The sequence below is a fragment of the Carcharhinus amblyrhynchos genome, unplaced genomic scaffold, assembly GCF_965287045.1.
Source record: "Carcharhinus amblyrhynchos unplaced genomic scaffold, sCarAmb.v2.hapA scaffold_392, whole genome shotgun sequence".
Lineage (NCBI taxonomy): Eukaryota > Metazoa > Chordata > Chondrichthyes > Carcharhiniformes > Carcharhinidae > Carcharhinus > Carcharhinus amblyrhynchos.
The window spans coordinates 58,184-80,582 of NW_027650132.1; the positions used below are offsets into that span (position 1 = coordinate 58,184).

Sequence of the window (22,399 nt, forward strand, 5' to 3'; positions counted from 1 at the left end):
ACTTCCCAGCACCTTAAACCTGTGTCCTCTCATAGCAACCATTTCAGCCCTGGAAAATAGCCTCCGAGAATCCACCCTATCTATTCCTCTCAACATTTTATAAACCTCTATCAGGTCGCCTCTCAACCTTCGTCTCTCCAGGGAGAAGAGTCCCAGCTCCCTCAACCTATCTTCATAAGGCATGCCTCCCAATCCAGGCAACATCCTTGTAAATCTCCTCTGTACCCTTTCAATAGCTTCCACATCCTTCCTGTAGTGAGGCGACCAGAACTGCGCACAGTATTTCAAGTGGGGCCTGACCAGGGTCTTATAAAGTTGCAGCATTACCTCCTGACTCCTAAACTCAATCCCTCAATTAATGAAGGCCAGTACACCATACGCCTTCTTGGCCACATCCTCTACCTGTGAGGCCGATTTAAGAGTCCGATGGACCCGGACCCCAAGATCCTTCTGATCCTCTACACTGCTAAGAGTCCTACCCTTGATATTGTATTCCTTCATCTCATTGGACCTGCCAAAATGGACCACTACACATTTATCCGCGTTGAAGTCCATCTGCCACTTCTCCGCCCAGTCTTGCATCCTATCTATGTCACGCTGCAACTTCTGACATCCCTCCAGACCATCCACAACACCACCAACCTTCGTATTGTCGGCGAACTTACCAACCCATCCCTCCACTTCCTCATCCAGGTCATTTATGAAAATGACAAACAGCAAGGGTCCCAGAACAGATCCCTGGGGCACTCCACTGGTGACCGACTTCAAAAAAAGACCCATGCAAAAAAAGACCCATCCACAACCACTCTCTGCCTTCTGCAGGCAAGCCAGTTCTGGATCCACAAGGCCAAAGCCTCTTGGATCCCATGCCCTCTCACCTTCTCAAGAAGTCTTGCATGGGGGACCTTATCAAACGCCTTGCTGAAGTCCATGTAAACCACATCCACCGCTCTTCCTTCATCAATGTGTTCAGTCACATTTTCAAAGAACTCAACTAGGCTCGTGAGGCACAACCTGCCCTTGACAAAACCATGCTGACTATTTCTGATCATTCTAAACTTCTCTAAATGCTCATAAATCCTGTCCCTCAGAATTCTCTCCATCAACTTACCAACCACTGAGGTCAGACTCACCGGTCGGTAATTTCCCGGGCTATCCCTGTTCCCTTCCTTGAAAATAGGAACCGTATCCACAATCCTCCAATCCTCTGGAACCTCTCCCGTCTCCATCGACGATGCAAAGATCATCGCCAGAGGCTCTGCAATCACTTCCCTCACCTCCCACAGTAACCTGGACTACATCCCATCAGGTCCCGGCAACTTGTCTATCTTGATAGAATTAAAAAGTTCTAACACATCCTCTTTCTTAACATCCACATACTCAATCTTTTCAGTCTGCCACAAACCTGTAGTACAACCTCCCAGATCACTTTCCACCGTGAATACCGAGGCAAAGTACTCATTAAGCACCTCTGCCAATTCTTCCGGTTCCACACAGACCTTTCCCCCTTCACCTTTTATAGGTCCTATCCCTTCTCTTCTCATCATTTTACTCTGCACATATTTGTAGAAGGCCTTGGGATTCTCCTTAATCTTACCCGCCAAGGCCTTCTCATGACCCCTTCGGGCTCTCCTAATTTCCTTTTAAAGCTCCTTTCTACAAGCCTTATACTCCTCTAGATCCTTAACATTTCCTAGCTCTCTGAACCTTTTGTACGCCTTTCTTTTCTTCGTGACTAGGTTCACCACAACCTTCGTGCACCATGGTTCCTGCGCCCTACCAAAACCTCCTTGTCTCATCGGAACGTTATCGTGCAGAGCTCCAGTCAAACATTCCTTGAAAATCCGCCACCTTCCTTCTGTACTTTTCCCCAAGAACACCTCCTTCCAGTTTACTCGTCCAATTATCTGCCTGATGTCTTCATATTTCCCCTTACTCCAGATAAACACAGATAAACATATATTAATGATTTGGAGGAAGATGTAACTGGTTTGATTAGTAAGCTTGTGGACGTCACAGATGTTGGTGGATTTGCGGATGGCGATGAGGACCATCAGAGGATACAGCAGGATATAGATCAGTTGGAGACTTGGGCGGAAAGATGGCAGGTGGCGTTTAATCTGGACAAATGTGAGGTAATGCATTTTGGAAGGCCTAATACAGATAGGAAATATACAGTAAATGGCAGAACCCTGAAGAGTATTGATAGGCAGAGGGAGCTGGGTGTACAGGTACACAGGTCACTGAAAGTGGCAATGCAGGTGGAGAAGGTAGTCAAGATGGCATACGGCATGCTTGCCTTCATTGGCTGGGGCATTGAGTTTAAAAATTGGCAAGACGTTGCCGCTTTATAGAACCTTAGTTAGGTCGCACTTGGAATATAGTGTTCAATTCTGGTCGCTACACTACGAGAAAGATGTGGAGGCTTTGGAGAGGGTACAGAAAAGATTTACCAGGATGTTGCCTGGTATGGAGGGCATTAGCTATGAGGAGAGGTTGGAGAAACTTGGTTTGTTCTCACTGGAGCGATGGAGGGGTGACCTGATAGAAAATTATGAGAGGCATGGACAGAGCAGATAGCCAGAAGTTTTTCCCAGGGTGGAAGAGTCAGTTACTAGGGGGGCACAGGCTAAAGGTGTGAGGGGCAAGGTTTAAAGGAGATGTACGAGGCAGATTTTTTACACAGAGAGCAGAGGGTGCCTGGAACTCGTTGCCGGGGAGGTAGTGGAAGCGGATACGGTCTGGACAAATACATGAATGGGATAGGAATAGAGGGACGTGGTCCCTGGAAGGGTAGGGGGTTTTAGTTCAGTCGGGGCAGCATAGCCAGTGCAGGCTTGGAGGGCCGAAGGGCCTGTTCCTGTGCTGTAATTTTCTTTGTCCTTAACCTGGTCCTGTATCGGAGGTTAGTGCTTCTAGTTAACTTGGTCCTGTTCTTGATGGTTAGTACTTCTAGTTCAACTGACCCTGTATTGGTAGTTAGTGTTTCTGATTAATCACCAAGAACAGGATCAGGTTAACTAGAAACACTAACCACTGAGCACAGGATCAGGTTAATGTCTCCAGTTAACCTGATCCTGTTCATGGTGGTTAGTGCTTTTAGTTAACTTGATCCTGTATCGGTGGTTAGTGTGTCTAGTTAACCTGATCCTGTTCTTGGTGGTTAATGCTACTATTTAAACTGATCCTGTATTGGTGGTTAGTGTTTCTAGTTAACCTGATCCTGTATCAGTGGTTAGTGTTTCTAGTTAACCTGATCCTGTTCTTGGTGGTTAGTGCTTTTAGTTAACTTGATCCTGTATCGGTGGTTAGTATTTCTAGTTAACCTGATCCTGTATAAGTGGTTAGTGTTTCTAGTTAACATGATCCTGTTCTTGGTGGTTAGTGATTCTAGTTAACCTGATCCTGTATCAGTGGTTAGTGTTTCTAGTTAACCTGATCCTGTATAAGTGGTTAGTGTTTCTAGTTAACCTGATCCTGTATTGGTGGTTAGTGTTTCTAGTTAACCTGATCCTGTATCAGTGGTTAGTGATTCTAGTTAACCTATTCCTGTATCGGTGGTTAGTGTTTCTAGTTAACCTGGTGGTTACTTCCCTAACGCCTCTCCCTCATTAACTTTCAGATTTTTTTGTCCTCCGTTTTTCAAGTTAACTCACTTCTTAACCGTTAGTTGTTATTGAACTTGATGCTGGTGTTGGCCGTTACTGGTTGTGTCGGGTTGATAGGGAGTAAGGAGGGCTGTTAGACTGACAGAGAGTTCTGGAGTCACCACTTGCTGATTATCTGTATTTCTGACCCCTCCCCATTCTTTACATCCAATCAAACTCTTCCATCATCCCAAAGACCTCAATCCCATTCCCTCTCAGCCTTTGGGTTTCCAGGGAAAAGTGTTCAATCCCATTCCTCCGTCACCTTCACTTCCAGGTACTTTGCACAATGCCTTTCTCTGTCGCTCAGAAGCAGCGTGTGGGTTTGGGGAGAAGCCTCTGGCATTGCTTTACCAGCCTTTACTATCCACTCAGCAGAATTCCATACGGAAATTCTCTCACGAGAATCACTCACCTCAGATTCTTTAAGTGGGCAGTTGTTACGAATCCTCGGCTGGACAACAGTTCAGAATATGATTCCAATCACTGTGAAACACTGCAGAATCTTCCACCCACATCAAAATCTAATGTCCACCATAGAATCAATGACAAGAAAACTGCAGAACAGGATCTCAGTGCTGAGGGAGCGCCGCACTGTCAGAGGGTCAGTGCTGAGGGAGCGCCGCACTGTCAGAGGGTCAGTGCTGAGGGAGCGCCGCACTGTCAGAGGGTCAGTGCTGAGGGAGCGCCGCACTGTCAGAGGGTCAGTGCTGAGGGAGCGCCGCACTGTCGGAGGGTCAGTGCTGAGGGAGCGCCGCACTGTCAGAGGGTCAGTACTGAGGGAGCGCCGCACTGTCGGAGGGTCAGTGCTGAGGGAGCGCCGCACTGTCAGAGGGTCAGTGCTGAGGGAGCACCGCACTGTCGGAGGGTCAGTGCTGAGGGAGCGCCGCACTGTCGGAGGGTCAGTGCTGAGGGAGCGCCGCACTGTCGGAGGGTCAGTGCTGAGGGAGCGCCGCACTGTCGGAGGGTCAGTGCTGAGGGAGCGCCGCACTGTCGGAGGGTCAGTGCTGAGGGAGCGCCGCACTGTCGGAGGGTCAGTGCTGAGGGAGCGCCGCACTTTACCCTGGGTTTCTGAGTTTGCGAATATTTATGCATCTCCCTCACACTCTCCAAAAGCAGTCTGACCCCCCCCCCTCCCCCCCCCCACCCCCCACCGATTCCCCATGACCAGACTGACCATCTGACCCCTGCACCGACTCTCCACAGTGGTGTGAAACCCCCCCTCCCCCCTGACAGGCTGACTGCCAGATGGACTGTAGCATTTTTCACGTGGCACCTCTCAGAATCCAAACCTCTAACCAAAAATATAAACACAACCTCTCGCTGCAATAATTATAAACCCAGAACAACAATGAGAAATTTCTGCCTCTTGGCGTGAGGTTTTCAACAGACTTGGGTGTTCCAATAAATGAGTGAGTAAAAAGGAAGAAGCTTGCAGATTGGCCAAGAAAAAAATACAGCATGAAAGTAAGTTTTCAGGGAAGAAAAAGACTGACACAAAGTGTTTCTATCGATAGGTGAAGAGAAAGAGGTTAGTGAAGACAAATGTAGGTCCCCCACAGACAGAAATGGGGGAATGTGTAATAGGGGAGAAAGAAATGGCCGAGAAACTGAATACACACTTTGGTTCTGTCTCCACAAGAGAACAGCAATCAGATACCAGAAATGTTGGACAATGCAAGATTTAGTGAAAGGGAAGAATTGAGGGAGATCAATATTAGTAGAGAAATGGTGTTGGGGGAATTGATGAGATTGAAGGTGGATAAATCCCCAGGGCCTGTAGTGGATGCATTGGTCGTTATCTTCAAGGATTCTATAGACTCTGGAACAGTCCCTGCAGATTGGAGGGTAGCGAATGTCATCCCAATATTCAAAAAGGGAGATAGAGACAAAACAGGTAATTATAGACCAGTAAACCTAACATTGGCGATGGGGGAAATTCTCCAATCCATTATCAAGGACTTTATAGCGGAGCATTTAGAAAGCAGTGGCAGGATCAGACAGAGTCAGCATGGATTTATGAAGGGGAAATCAAGCTTGACAAATCTGTAGGAATTCTTTGCAGATGTAACGAGTAGAGTTGACAAGGGGGAACCAGTTGATGTGGTATATTTGGACTTTCAGAAAGTGTTTGACAAAGTCCCGCACAAAAGATTATCGTGCAAGATTAAAGCGCCTGGGATTGGGGGAAGTGTATTGAGATAGAGAGAAAACTGGTCGGCAGAGAGGAAACAAAGAGTAGGAATTAATGGGTGCTTTTCAAATTGGCCAACAGTAACTAGTGGGGGTGCCACAGGGATCGGTGCTGAGACCCCAGCTATTCACAATATATATTAATGATTTGGATGAGGGAACAAAATGTAACATTTCAAAGTTTACAGATGATACCAAGTTGGGTGGGAGGGTGAACTGTGACGAGGATACAGAGATCCTTCAGAATGATCTGGACAGGTTGGGTGAGTGGGCTAATCGATGGCAGATGCAGTATAATTTAGATAAGTGTGAGGTTATTCACTTTGGAAACAGAAACAAGGCAGCAGATTACTACCAGAATGGCTGTAAATTGGGAGGGGGAGTGTGCAGAGGGATCTGGGTGTCCTTGTGCACCAGTCACTGAAGGTAAGCGTGCAGGTACAGCAGGCGGTGAAGAAGGTAAATGGTATGTTAGCCTTCATTGTGAGAGGTTTCGAGTACAGGAGCAGGGATGTGTTGTTGCAATTATACAGGGGCCTTGGTGAGGCCACACCTAGAGTATTGTGTACAGTTTTGGTCTCCGTTTCTGAGGAAGGATGTTCTTGCTCTCGAGGGAGTGGAGTGAAGGTTTACCCGGCTGATTCCAGGGATGGAGTTTAATGTGGAGAAGTGTGAGGTAATTCATTTCGGTAGGAATAACAGATGTGTTGAGTATAGGGCTAACGGGAGGACTTTGAATAGTGTGGAGGAGCAGAGGGATCTAGGTGTATGTGTACATAGATCCCTGAAAGTTGGGAATCAAGTAGATAAGGTTGTTAAGAAGGCATACGGTGTCTTGGCATTTATTGGTAGGGGGATTGAATTTAGGAGTCGCAGCGTCATGATGCAACTGTACACAACTCTGGTGCGGCCGCACTTGGAGTATTGTCTGCAGTTCTGGTCCCCACATTACAGGAAGGATGTAGAGGCTTTGGAGAGGGTGCAGAGGAGGTTTACCAGGATGTTGCCTGGTATGGTGGGGAGATCCTATGAGGAGAGACTGAGAGATTTGGGGTTGTTTTCGCTGGAAAGAAGGCGGCTAAGAGGGGATCTTATTGAAACATATAAGATGATTAGAGGTTTAGACAGGGTAGATAGTGATAGCCTTTTTCCTAGGATGGAGAAAGCTAGCACGAGGGGGCACGACTTTAAATTAAGGGGGGGTAGTTATAGGACTGATGTCAGGGGTAGGTTCTTTACCCAGAGGGTGGTGAGGGACTGGAATGCCCTGCCAGCTGCAGTTGTAAATGCGCCTAGTTTGGGGGCGTTTAAGAGATCTGTAGATAGGTTTATGGATGAAATGGGATTGGTTTAGATTAGTGGGTTAGTGTTTTTTTTTAAAAGCTGGTCGGCGCAACATCGTGGGCCGAAGGGCCTGTTCTGCGCTGTAATGTTCTATGTTCTATGTTCTATGGTGGGACTGATGTATGAGGAGAGATTGACTGGGTTAGGATTGTTTTCACTGGAGTTCAGATGAATGAGGGGGGGAATCTCATAGAGTTATATAAAATTCTAACAGGATTGGACAGGGTAGATGCAGGGAGGATGTTCCTGATGGTGGGGGAGTCCAGAACCAGGGGTCACAGTCTGAGGATTCAGGGTAGACCATTTAGGATGGAGATGAGGAGACATTTCTTCACCCAGAGAGTGGTGAGCCTGTGGAATTCATTCCCACAGGAAGGAGTTGATGCCAAAACATTGAAAGCATTCAAGAGGCAGCTGGATATAGGGCGTGCAGCGAATGGGATCAAAAGTTATGAGGAGAAAGCAGTATTAGGCTATTGAGTTGGATAATCAGCCGTGATAGTGATGAATGTGGGAGCAGGCTCGAAGGGCCAAATGGCCTCCTATCCTCTATGTTTCTATTAAAAACTATCAGAATGAAGCAAACCGGTCAGAGAGCTTGCTGAAATGTTTTTTATCACAGCGCCCGGGGTGAAAGGGGTAGACGCGATGCTTTGGTTATTTCAAGCATTGGCCAGACCCCAGCTGCAGTAACTTGTGTTCTGTTCTTGGCCCCACACCTCAGGAAGGAGGGATCAGTCTGGGAGGGATGCAGAGCCGATATCTATCATTGCAGCACAGAACAAGGCCTATTGGCCCATCAAGTCCATGCCAGCTCTCTATAAATCAATACCATCAGTCTCAGCTCCCACTTGATCCCTGTAGCCCTTTAAAGATAGAATCTCTACACTGCAGAAGGAGGCCATTCAGCCCATCAAGCCTGCACCAACTCTGTGAAACAGCATCTCACCCAGTCTCTCTTCCTGTCACCCCATTATTTACCCCACTAATCCCCCTAACCTGTACAGTTTGGGACACTCAGGCTCAATTTAGAATAATCAGCCTAACCTGCACATTTTTGGACAGTGGGAGGAAACCAGAGCACCCGGAGGAAACCCACACAGACACGGGGAGAATGTGCAAATTCCACACAGACAGTGACCAGCGGTCGGAATTGAACCCTGGTCCCTGATACTGTGAGACAGCAGTGTGAATCACTGTGTCACCGTGCTGCCCCGGGTCCCTGGCACTGTGAGACAGCAGTGCTAATCACTGTGTCACCGTGCTGCCCCGGGTCCCTGGCGCTGTGAGACAGCAGTGTGAATCACTGTGTCACCGTGCTGCCCCGAGTCCCTGGCGCTGTGAGACCGCAGTGTGAATCACTGTGTCACCGTGCTGCCCCGGGTCCCTGGCACTGTGAGACAGCAGTGCTAATCACTGTGTCACCGTGCTGCCCCGGGTCCCTGGCACTGTGAGACAGCAGTGTGAATCACTGTGTCACCGTGCTGCCCCGGGTCCCTGGCACTGTGAGACAGCAGTGTGAATCACTGTGTCACCGTGCTGCCCCGGGTCCCTGGCACTGTGAGACAGCAGTGCTAATCACTGTGTCACCGTGCTGCCCCGGGTCCCTGGCACTGTGAGACAGCAGTGTGAATCACTGTGTCACCGTGCTGCCCCAGGTCCCTGGCACTGTGAGACAGCAGTGTGAATCACTGTGTCACCGTGCTGCCCCGGGTCCCTGGCACTGTGAGACAGCAGTGTGAATCACTGTGTCACCGTGCTGCCCCGGGTCCCTGGCACTGTGAGACAGCAGTGTGAATCACTGTGTCACCGTGCTGCCCCGGGTCCCTGGCACTGTGAGACAGCAGTGTGAATCACTGTGTCACCGTGCTGCCCCGGGTCCCTGGCACTGTGAGACAGCAGTGCTAATCACTGTGTCACCGTGCTGCCCCGGGTCCCTGGCACTGTGAGACAGCAGTGCTAATCACTGTGTCACCGTGCTGCCCCGGGTCCCTGGCACTGTGAGACAGCAGTGCTAATCACTGTGTCACCGTGCTGCCCCAGGTCCCTGGCACTGTGAGACAGCAGTGCTAATCACTGTGTCACCGTGCTGCCCCGGGTCCCTGGCGCTGTGAGACAGCAGTGCTAATCACTGTGACACCGTGCTGCCCCGGGTCCCTGGCGCTGTGAGACAGCAGTGTGAATCACTGTGTCACCGTGCTGCCCCGGGTCCCTGGCACTGTGAGACAGCAGTGTGAATCACTGTGTCACCGTGCTGCCCCGGGTCCCTGGCACTGTGAGACAGCAGTGTGAATCACTGTGTCACCGTGCTGCCCTGGGTCCCTGGCACTGTGAGACAGCAGTGTGAATCACTGTGTCACCGTGCTGCCCTGGGTCCCTGGCGCTGTGAGACAGCAATGTGAATCACTGTGTCACCGTGCTGCCCTGGGTCCCTGGCGCTGTGAGACAGCAGTGTGAATCACTGTGTCACCGTGCTGCCCCGGGTCCCTGGCACTGTGAGACAGCAGTGTGAATCACTGTGTCACCGTGCTGCCCCGGGTCCCTGGCACTGTGAGACAGCAGCGCTAATCACTGTGTCACCGTGCTGCCCCGGGTCCCTGGCACTGTGAGACAGCAGTGCTAATCACTGTGTCACCGTGCTGCCCCGGGTCCCTGGCACTGTGAGACAGCAGTATTAATCACTGTGTCACCGTGCTGCCCCGGGTCCCTGGCGCTGTGAGACAGCAGTGCTAATCACTGTGTCACCGTGCTGCCCCGGGTCCCTGGCGCTGTGAGACAGCAGTGTTAATCACTGTGTCACCGTGCTGCCCCGGGTCCCTGGCGCTGTGAGACAGCAGTGCTAATCACTGTGTCACCGTGCTGCCCCGGGTCCCTGGCACTGTGAGACAGCAGTGTGAATCACTGTGTCACCGTGCTGCCCCGGGTCCCTGGCACTGTGAGACAGCAGTGTGAATCACTGTGTCACCGTGCTGCCCCGGGTCCCTGGCACTGTGAGACAGCAGTGTGAATCACTGTGTCACCGTGCTACCCCGGGTCCCTGGCACTGTGAGACAGCAGTGTTAATCACTGTGTCACCGTGCTGCCCGGGGTCCCTGGCACTGTGAGACAGCAGTGTGAATCACTGTGTCACCGTGCTGCCCCGGGTCCCTGGCACTGTGAGACAGCAGTGTGAATCACTGTGTCACCGTGCTGCCCCGAGTCCCTGGCGCTGTGAGACCGCAGTGTGAATCACTGTGTCACCGTGCTGCCCCAGGTCCCTGGCACTGTGAGACAGCAGTGTGAATCACTGTGTCACCGTGCTGCCCCGGGTCCCTGGCACTGTGAGACAGCAGTGCTAATCACTGTGTCACCGTGCTGCCCCGGGTCCCTGGCACTGTGAGACAGCAGTGTGAATCACTGTGTCACCGTGCTGCCCCGGGTCCCTGGCACTGTGAGACAGCAGTGCTAATCACTGTGTCACCGTGCTGCCCCGGGTCCCTGGCACTGTGAGACAGCAGTGCTAATCACTGTGTCACCGTGCTGCCCCGGGTCCCTGGCACTGTGAGACAGCAGTGTGAATCACTGTGTCACCGTGCTGTCCCCGGGTCCCTGGCGCTGTGAGACAGCAGTGCTAATCACTGTGTCACCGTGCTGCCCCGGGTCCCTGGCACTGTGAGACAGCAGTGTTAATCACTGTGTCACCGTGCTGCCCCGGGTCCCTGGCGCTGTGAGACAGCAGTGCTAATCACTGTGTCACCGTGCTGCCCCGGGTCCCTGGCACTGTGAGACAGCAGTGTGAATCACTGTGTCACCGTGCTACCCCGGGTCCCTGGCACTGTGAGACAGCAGTGTGAATCACTGTGTCACCGTGCTGCCCCGGGTCCCTGGCACTGTGAGACAGCAGTGTGAATCACTGTGTCACCGTGCTGCCCCGGGTCCCTGGCACTGTGAGACAGCAGTGTGAATCACTGTGTCACCGTGCTGCCCCGGGTCCCTGGCACTGTGAGACAGCAGTGTGAATCACTGTGTCACCGTGCTGCCCCGGGTCCCTGGCACTGTGAGACAGCAGTGTGAATCACTGTGTCACCGTGCTGCCCCGGGTCCCTGGCACTGTGAGACAGCAGTGTGAATCACTGTGTCACCGTGCTGCCCCGGGTCCCTGGCACTGTGAGACAGCAGTGTGAATCACTGTGTCACCATACCACCTCCAGGTTCATTTCCCTCAGATTCCTGTCCAGTCCCTTGTTGAAATCATTCATTGTTTTAGCTCTCTCTCTCTCCCCCCCCCCCCCCTCCCCCCAGCCTGATGGGAGTGAGTTCCTGGTCTTTGCCGCTCAGTCAGTAAAAATCTTTCTTTTCAATTCCTGCACATTTCTTGTTCAAAGCTTCTACCTGTGTCCCCTAATCCTTGTGCCATTGGCTCAAGGGATCAGCTTTTCCTGAACTGTACACTACTCTAGTGCGGCCGCACTTGGAGTACTGTGTGCAGTTCTGGTCCCCGCATTACAAGAAGGATGTGGAGGCTTTGGAGAGGGTGCAGAGGAGGTTTACCAGGATGTTGCCTGGTATGGTGGGGAGGTCCTATGAGGAGAGACTGAGGGATTTAGGGTTGTTTTCGTTGGAAAGAAGGCGGCTAAGAGGGGATCTTATTGAAACATATAAGATGATTAGAGGTTTAGATAGGGTGGATAGTGATAGCCTTTTTCCTCGGATGGAGAAAGCTAGCACGAGGGGGCATGGCTTTAAATTAAGGGGGGGGTAGCTACAGGACGGATGTCAGGGGTAGGTTCTTTACCCAGCGGGTGGTGAGGGATTGGAATGCCCTGCCTGCTGCAGTTGTAAATGCGCCTAGTTTGGGGGCGTTTAAGAGATCTCTGGATAGGTTTATGGACGAAAAGGGATTGGTTTAGGTTAGTGGGTCATTGTTTTTGTAACTGGTCGGCGCAACATCGTGGGCCGAAGGGCCTGTTCTGCGCTGTAATGTTCTATGTCCTATGTTCTATGAACTAAATGTTTCCATCTTGTACACCTCTATCCAATCACCTTTCAATCTCGTTTGCTCCCAAAAGCTCAACCCCAGTTTCTCCACCTTAACCTTGGAGCTAAAATCCATCATCCCTGGAACTGTTCTGGTAAATTCCATCCCGCACCCCCTCAGGCACCCTCGCACCCTTCCAGACGGGCAGTGACCAGAACTTGGGTGCAATCCTGTTGTTATAGCTGGAGCCACGGAACGTTGTGAATGTACACTAGCTTACTAATCAGCAGTGTTCCTGCACGCACTCACCTGCTTTCTTCCTGGAATCCAGTTGGGCTTCCATAAGCATAGACATGGGTCAAGGGTGGAGGAGGAAATGCACATTGTTAAGATGGCAGTGCGGACTCATTGGGCCGAAGGGCCTGTTTCCCCTGCTGTGTTGTTCTTTGTTATTTGGTGATCCAGTTTCCTCTGGAAAGCCTGAGTTGAAGCTGCCTCCAGCTCACTCCCAGGCAGCGCATCCAGACTTGAACCACTGGCTGCTGGAAAATGTTTCTCCTGACCTTGCCGTTGCTTTTACTCATCATCTCAGTCTGTGCTCTCACATTCACAATCTGTCCACCAATCGGAACAGTTTCTCTCGATCCACTCTGTCCATCGCAATCAAATCTCCTCTCAGTTTATCATTCTTGACCTCTCCAATCTGTGTCCATATCTGAGGTTCCTCATCCCTGGAACCATTCTCTGGAATCTTTTCCGCTCTCTATCCAAAGCCTTCAACTTTACCAACCTTTGTCACCCAGAACTGAGCAAGTTCTTTGCTCACAGCGTAATCAAATCTGCAACACTCTCCAGAAAGATGCGATTGTGGGAGGGCTGCTCCCAGACTGGGAATCCTGCAGAGAGTAACCCACCACCTGACTCCACTCGCCTGGATGGGCACAGCTCCAACAACACTCAAGAAGCTCGATGCCATCCAGAACAAAGCAGCCCCGCTCGAAAGTTACCCTTCCATAAACATCCACTCCCTCCCCCAGCGACGCTTGGTAGCGGCAGTGTGTCTTACCTACAAGATTCATCGCAGGAACTCACCAAACATCCATAGACAGCACCTTCCCCAATCCCACAACTGCTTCCATCTAGAAGGACAAGGGCAGCAGATACCTGGGAACACCACAACCTGGCAATTCCCCTCCAAGCCACCCAGTGTCCTGACTTGGAAATATATCGCCATTCCTTCACTGAGTCAAAATCCTGGAACGCTCTCCCTAACAGCTCTGTGGGTGTACCTACCCCTCAGGGTCTGCAGTGATTCAAGAAGGCAGCTCATCACCACCTTCGCAAGGGGCAATTAGGGATGGGCAATAAATGCTGGCCCAGCCACGATGCCTATGTCCCATGAATGAAAAAAATAAGGCTGAGTGTGGACTGGGAGGTAAACGGTTAATCAGAGCTTCCAAAACGGAGACTCCGAGTTTTACTCGTTTAGGAATCTGCAGCAAGGTAAATAAATGGAGCTGAGATAGAAATCTTTGTGCTCTCGTTAAATACCAGAAGAGAGTCAATGGGCTGAATGACCTCATGTTGTTTGAGTGTGGAGTTTGTTACAGAAAGTTATCAGTCTGGAAGAAAGTGAGTGTGTGGTGACTGTCCCCAGCCTCTGTGTCTCCTCCTCTTACTGACAGTTACCCCTGGATCATATCATTGGAATCAAGTCCATTTGATTTAGTTACTGAGTTCAGAACACGCCCAAACCTAAATAAAAATTCACAATGTTATCCTACTGCAGATTTCCAAACCATGTGCGTGTTTATAAAATCCTCATGTTCCTTTTGCTAAGTTGTGTTAAATGGTGAATGCTTTGATCTCTGGCCTGTGACGGGTTTTCTCTAATCAGGAGCTTGAAAAAAGAACTGTTGGAATAACATTAAATAAAATCTATTTACAGCAACCTTTACTCACCTGACACTTACTGACCGTTCCCGCGTGACACTGACCGTTCCCGCGTGACACTGACCGTTCCCGCGTGACACTGACCGTTCCCGCGTGACACTGACCGTTCCCGCAAGACACTGACCGTTCCCGCAAGACACTGACCGTTCCCGCGTGACACTGACCGTTCCCCGTTCCCGCGTGACACTGACCGTTCCCGCGTAACACTGACCGTCCCCGCGTGACACTGACCGTTCCCCGTTCCCGCGTGACACTGACCGTTCCCGCGTAACACTGACCGTCCCCGCGTGACACTGACCGTTCCCGCGTGACACTGACCGTTCCCGCGTGACGCTGACCGTCCCCGCGTGACGCTGACCGTCCCCGCGTGACGCTGACCGTCCCCGCGTGACACTGACCGTTCCCGCGTGACACTGACCGTTCCCGCGTGACACTGACCGTCCCCGCGTGACACTGACCGTTCCCCACGTGACACTGACCGTTCCCGCGTGACACTGACCGTTCCCCCCGTGACACTGACCGTTCCCGCGTGACACTGACCGTTCCCGCGTGACACTGACCGTTCCCGCGTGACACTGACCGTTCCCGCGTGACACTGACCGTTCCCGCGTGACACTGACCGTTCCCCCGTGACACTGACCGTTCCCCCCGTGACACTGACCGTTCCCGCGTGACACTGACCGTTCCCACGTGACACTGACCGTCCCCGCGTGACACTGACCGTTCCCCCCGTGACACTGACCGTTCCCGCGTGACACTGACCGTTCCCCCCGTGACACTGACCGTCCCCGCGTGACACTGACCGTTCCCCGCGTGACACTGACCGTTCCCGCGTGACACTGACCGTTCCCCCCGTGACACTGACCGTTCCCGTGTGACACTGACCGTTCCCCCCGTGACACTGACCGTTCCCGCGTGACACTGACCGTTCCCGCGTGACACTGACCGTTCCCGCGTGACACTGACCGTTCCCCCCGTGACACTGACCGTTCCCGTGTGACACTGACCGTTCCCCCCGTGACACTGACCGTTCCCCCCGTGACACTGACCGTTCCCGCGTGACACTGACCGTTCCCCCCGTGACACTGACCGTTCCCGCGTGACACTGACCGTTCCCCCCGTGACACTGACCGTTCCCCCCGTGACACTGACCGTTCCCGCGTGACACTGACCGTTCCCCCCGTGACACTGACCGTTCCCCCCGTGACACTGACCGTTCCCCCCGTGACACTGACCGTTCCCCCCGTGACACTGACCGTTCCCGCGTGACACTGACCGTTCCCCCCGTGACACTGACCGTTCCCCCCGTGACACTGACCGTTCCCGCGTGACACTGACCGTTCCCCCGTGACACTGACCGTTCCCCACGTGACACTGACCGTTCCCCCCGTGACACTGACCGTTCCCCCCGTGACACTGACCTTCCCCGCGTGACACTGACCGTTCCCGCGTGACACTGACCGTTCCCCCCGTGACACTGACCGTTCCCGCGTGACACTGACCGTTCCCCCCGTGACACTGACCGTTCCCGCGTGACACTGACCTTCCCCGCGTGACACTGACCATTCCCGCGTGACACTGACCGTTCCCCCCGTGACACTGACCGTTCCCCCCGTGACACTGACCGTTCCCCCCGTGACACTGACCGTTCCCCCCGTGACACTGACCTTCCCCGCGTGACACTGACCATTCCCGCGTGACACTGACCGTTCCCCCCGTGACACTGACCGTTCCCGCGTGACACTGACCGTTCCCCCCGTGACACTGACCGTTCCCGCGTGACACTGACCGTTCCCCCCGTGACACTGACCGTTCCCCCCGTGACACTGACCGTTCCCCCCGTGACACTGACCGTTCCCCCCGTGACACTGACCGTTCCCGCGTGACTCTGACCGTTCCCCCCGTGACACTGACCATTCCCCGTTCCCGCGTGACACTGACCGTTCCCCACGTGACGCTGACCGTTCCCGCGTGACACTGACCGTTCCCGCGTGACACTGACCGTTCCCCGTTCCCGCGTGACACTGACCGTTCCCCGTTCCCGCGTGACACTGACCGTTCCCGTGTGACACTGACCGTTCCCCGTTCCCGCGTGACACTGACCGTTCCCGTGTGACACTGACCGTTCCCCGTTCCCGCGTGACGCTGACCGTTCCCGCGTGACGCTGACCGTTCCCGCGTGACGCTGACCGTTCCCGCGTGACGCTGACCGTTCCCGCGTGACGCTGACCGTTCCCGCGTGACGCTGACCGTTCCCGCGTGACGCTGACCGTTCCCGCGTGACGCTGACCGTTCCCGCGTGACGCTGACCGTTCCCGCGTGACGCTGACCGTTCCCGCGTGACGCTGACCATTCCCGTGTGACACTGACCGTTCCCCGTTCCCGTGTGACACTGACCGTTCCCCGTTCCCGTGTGACGCTGACCGTTCCCGTGTGACACTGACCATTCCCGTGTGACACTGACCGTTCCCCGTGTGACACTGACCGTTCCCTTGTGACACTGACCGTTCCCGTGTGACACTGACCGTTCCCGTGTGACGCTGACCGTTCCCGTGTGACACTGACCATTCCCCCGTGACACTGACCGTTCCCGCGTGACACTGACCGTTCCCCGTGTGACACTGACCGTTCCCTTGTGACACTGACCGTTCCCGTGTGACACTGACCGTTCCCCGTGACACTGTCCGTTCCCGCGTGACACTGACCGTTCCCCCCGTGACACTGACCGTCCCCGCGTGACACTGACCGTTCCCCGCGTGACACTGACCGTTCCCCCCGTGACACTGACCGTTCCCCCCGTGACACTGACCGTTCCCCCCGTGACACTGACCGTTCCCCCCGTGACACTGACCGTTCCCCCCGTGACACTGACCGTTCCCCCCGTGACACTGACCGTTCCCCCCGTGACACTGACCGTCCCCGCGTGACACTGACCGTCCCCGCGTGACACTGACCGTTCCCCGCGTGACACTGACCGTTCCCCGCGTGACACTGACCGTTCCCCGCGTGACACTGACCGTTCCCCGCGTGACACTGACCGTTCCCCGCGTGACACTGACCGTTCCCCCCGTGACACTGACCGTTCCCCCCGTGACACTGACCGTCCCCGCGTGACACTGACCGTTCCCCGCGTGACACTGACCGTTCCCCCCGTGACACTGACCGTTCCCCGCGTGACACTGACCGTTCCCCCCGTGACACTGACCGTCCCCGCGTGACACTGACCGTTCCCGTGTGACACTGACCGTTCCCCCCGTGACACTGACCGTTCCCCCCGTGACACTGACCGTCCCCGCGTGACACTGACCGTTCCCCGCGTGACACTGACCGTTCCCCCCGTGACACTGACCGTTCCCCGCGTGACACTGACCGTTCCCCCCGTGACACTGACCGTCCCCGCGTGACACTGACCGTTCCCGTGTGACACTGACCGTTCCCCCCGTGACACTGACCGTTCCCCCCGTGACACTGACCGTCCCCGCGTGACACTGACCGTCCCCGCGTGACACTGACCGTTCCCGTGTGACACTGACCGTTCCCCCCGTGACACTGACCGTTCCCCCCGTGACACTGACCGTCCCCGCGTGACACTGACCGTTCCCCCCGTGACACTGACCGTTCCCCCTGTGACACTGACCGTCCCCGCGTGACACTGACCGTTCCCCGCGTGACACTGACCGTTCCCCCCGTGACACTGACCGTTCCCCCCGTGACGCTGACCGTTCCCCGTTCCCGCGTGACACTGACCGTTCCCCGTTCCCGCGTGACACTGACCGTTCCCGCGTGACACTGACCGTTCCCCGTTCCCGCGTGACACTGACCGTTCCCGCGTGACACTGACCGTTCCCCGTTCCCGTGTGACACTGACCGTTCCCGCGTGACACTGACCGTTCCCCCCGTGACACTGACCGTTCCCCCCGTGACGCTGACCGTTCCCCGTTCCCCCCGTGACGCTGACCGTTCCCCGTTCCCGCGTGACACTGACCGTTCCCCGTTCCCACGTGACACTGACCGTTCCCCCGCGACACTGACCGTTCCCCCGCGACACTGACCGTTCCCGTGTGACACTGACCGTTCCCCGTTCCCGTGTGACACTGACCGTTCCCCGTTCCCGTGTGACACTGACCGTTCCCGCGTGACAATGAACACTGACCGTTCCCGCGTGACAATGACCGTTCCTGTGTGACACTGACCGTTCCCCGTTCCCGCGTGACACTGACCGTTCCCGCGTGACGCTGACCGTTCCCGCGTGACGCTGACCGTTCCCGCGTGACGCTGACCGTTCCCCGTTCCCGCGTGACGCTGACCATTCCCGCGTGACGCTGACCGTTCCCCGTTCCCGTGTGACACTGACCGTTCCCGCGTGACGCTGACCGTTCCCGTGTGACACTGACCGTTCCCCGTTCCCGTGTGACACTGACCGTTCCCCGTTCCCGTGTGACGCTGACCTTCCCCGCGTGACGCTGTCCATTCCCGCGTGACACTGACCGTTCCCGTGTGACACTGACCGTTCCCCCGTGACACTGACCGTTCCCCCGTGACACTGACCGTTCCCGTGTGACACTGACCGTTCCCGTGTGACACTGACCGTTCCCCCGTGACACTGACCGTTCCCGTGTGACACTGACTGTTCCCCGTGACACTGTCCATTCCCGCGTGACACTGACCGTTCCCCGCGTGACACTGACCGTTCCCCGTGACACTGACCGTTCCCCGTGACACTGACCGTTCCCGCGTGACACTGACCGTTCCCGCGTGACACTGACCGTTCCCCGCGTGACACTGACCGTTCCCCGTTCCCCGTGACACTGACCGTTCCCGCGTGACACTGACCGTTCCCGGTGACACTGACCGTTCCCGCGTGACACTGACCGTTCCCGCGTGACACTGACCGTTCCCGCGTGACACTGACCGTTCCCCGCGTGACACTGACCGTTCCCGTGTGACACTGACCGTTCCCCGTGTGACACTGACCGTTCCCGCGTGACACTGACCGTTCCCATGTGACACTGACCGTTCCCCGTGACACTGTCCATTCCCGCGTGACACTGACCGTTCCCCGTGACACTGACCGTTCCCCCGTGACACTGACCGTTCCCGTGTGACACTGACCGTTCCCGCGTGACACTGACCGTTCCCCGTGACACTGACCGTTCCCCGTGACACTGACCGTTCCCCCGTGACACTGACCGTTCCCGTGTGACACTGACCGTTCCCGCGTGACACTGACCGTTCCCGCGTGACACTGACCGTTCCCGCGTGACACTGACCTTCCCCGCGTGACGCTGTCCATTCCCGCGTGACACTGACCGTTCCCCCGTGACACTGACCGTTCCCCCGTGACGCTGTCCATTCCCGCGTGACGCTGACCATTCCCGCAAGACACTGACCGTTCCCGCGTGACACTGACCGTTCCCGCGTGACACTGACCGTTCCCCCGTGACACTGACCGTTCCCCGTTCCCGCGTGACACTGACCGTTCCCCGTTCCCGCGTGACACTGACCGTTCCCCCGTGACACTGACCGTTCCCCCGTGACACTGACCATTCCCGCGTGACACTGACCATTCCCGCGTGACGCTGACCATTCCCGCAAGACACTGACCATTCCCGCAAGACACTGACCATTCCCGCAAGACACTGACCATTCCTGCAAGACACTGACCGTTCCCGCGTGACACTGACCGTTCCCCCGTGACACTGACCGTTCCCCCGTGACGCTGTCCATTCCCGCGTGACACTGACCATTCCCGCAAGACACTGACCGTTCCCGCGTGACACTGACCGTTCCCGCGTGACACTGACCGTTCCCGCGTGACACTGACCGTTCCCCCGTGACACTGACCGTTCCCGCGTGACACTGACCGTTCCCGCGTGACACTGACCATTCCCGCGTGACACTGACCGTTCCCCTGTGACACTGACCGTTCCCGCGTGACGCTGACCATTCCCGCAAGACACTGACCATTCCCGCAAGACACTGACCATTCCCGCAAGACACTGACCGTTCCCCTGTGACGCTGACTGTTCCTGGGTGGCCCCTATCCTTTTTCTAACTGTCTGTGTTTGTCTCCAGGATTCCCGAGTGACGGACAGTGGGTTCCTGGATTGCGATTTGGCAGAGAGTGAGGGTGAACTTTACCCTGACGACGATGCGATGACACTTGCCCAGCCGGCCATTGTGCACGAGTCTGACATGGACAGCGTCAGTGTGAACACCCAGAACCCAGAGGCACCAGAACCAGGCACGGAGGATCAGGATGGAGGTCAGATAGTCAGCTTGTTCCTGCCTGGGACAGAACAGTAAGTGACCCTCACCCTGACCCCTGACCTTCCCCCGTACCCCTGCCCCGTACCCCTGCCCCGTACCCCTGCCCCTCACTCCTGCCCCTCACTCCTGCCCCTTGATCCCCAAGGAGGCATAAATGGAGTGAAATGGGGATGATTTAATTACCATAGCAGAGCCCTGGTTCCAGGGTGAGTGAGACGGGGAATGAATGTATCAGGATATTTCTCATTTTGGAGGATAGTGGGATTGGGAAACGGGGTTGGTTAGTGTTATTAATAAATGGGAAGTTCAGTCCATTACTGAGAGAGGGTCAGAGACTGAAGGGTCAGAAACACAACGAGTTCCAGTGGAACTGGGGAACAGCAAGGGGCAGTGAAACGGTATTGGTAACGTTAGCCCTGTATGCAGCTTGGGAACCCAGTAATAATGACTTCAATTCACACACAGGCTGTGTTACCCTCATTAGCACAAACGCTGCGTGGGAGAGATTCCCACTGTGTCTACCAGCTGGGGTTTCTGGAGCAGGAAGTCAAAGAAACAACTGGGGATCCGTCCAGTGTAGATTTAGTTTTGTGTATTAGAAACCTGGAGGAGGCCACTCAGTCCTTCCAGCCTGCTCCACCAATCACTTTGATCATTGAATTCAATATCCTGATTTCCCCCCCTTCCCCCCCTTTCCCCAATCCCTCTGTTTGTTCTGGGTGAGATATCTAACTGCTTTTTAAAAACATGCAACATTTTGTCCTCAACTACTTCCTGTTGGAGTGGATTCCAGACTGACCACCCTGTGAGTGAAGAGATTCCGCCTCATCACAGGGAACTCAGCGGGGAGGCAGGACTAGCATTTAAATATTCATTTCAATATAATTTAACTGGTAATAGTGGTTTGGGATTGAATTGTCCAGGCCCACTCACCTCTCACCTCCCCACCCCACCCACCACCCTGCCCCCCCTCACCCCACCCCAGCCAGGGGGTTTCATTCCAGAGGGGATTTACACTAGCTCCCCGCTGGAGTGAAGGAGGGGCAATCAAGGACCCCCGGGGGGTGGGATTAGAGTGGTGGTGCCCCCTGAACATGGGCACCCCAGCAGTGCCAGCCTGTGGGGATGGTGGGTGGGTGGGGGGGGGTGGGGAGGGCTGAAGATTGGGGCAGAATGGGATTGGGGAGACCTGGGAATGGCCAGGGGGACAGTGATTGGGCCATGGGGTGGGGGGGTGGTGGGGAGATGGGGGCAGCATTGTGAAGGTCCTGGGCTGGCCCGTGATTGAGCTGGCCACAACGGGAGGCTGACAGTTTGGGGCCACTGCACGTGCGCAGAGTCTGGGTGGGAATAGGCCCTGACCCCTGGTTCATGTTGGTGACCTCTGCAGTTCAGAGTCCAGGCTGAAGTCCCACTGAAAAAACCAACATGAATTACTCATTTTCTCGCAAATTCAACAGCTAGAATTTTTTTGGGAGAATCCCACCCTTAGACAACATCAAACTTAAAGCAAGAGTATATAATTACAACAAGACAGTCGAGCAGATTATAAAAATAGCAAAGGATGACAAAAGGATTAATCAGAAAGGAATAATTAGATTGTGATAGAAAGCTAGCTAGAAATATAAAGACAGATAATAAGAATTTGTATGGATAAATTTGAAAAGATAGTAAGAATTTCTATCGTTATTTATGAAAGAAAAGAGTTAACAAAGTGAGCATTAGTCCGATAGAAAGTAAGTCTGGGGAAATAAGAATGGAAAATAAGAAGATGGCAGATGAATTGAGTCAGTGTTTCGTGTTGGTCTTCACTGTAGAGGATTCAAGTAGTGTCCCAGAAATAGCTGTAATTCAGAAAATGAAGGGAGGGAGAAACTCAGGAAAATTATAGTCACCAGGAAAGGGATACTGAGCATGTTGTTGGAGCTGCGGGCTGTCAAATCCCCAAGTCCGGATTCACTTCATCCCAGGGACTTAAAAGTGGCTTGTGAGAGAGTTGATGATTTGGTTTTAATTTTCCAAAATTCACTAGACT

At 54.3% G+C, this 22,399-nt stretch overlaps 1 protein-coding gene across 1 annotated transcript in view; it reads left to right on the plus strand.

Annotated features, from left to right (window-relative positions):
- The window catches only part of rab11fip4a (RAB11 family interacting protein 4 (class II) a), a 72,289-nt gene that overhangs the window by 22,561 nt on the left and 27,329 nt on the right, over window positions 1-22,399 (plus strand). Inside the window, 1 exon segment of the mRNA XM_080183727.1 lies at window positions 20,170-20,396. Coding sequence (XP_080039853.1) covers window positions 20,170-20,396 — 227 coding nt within the window.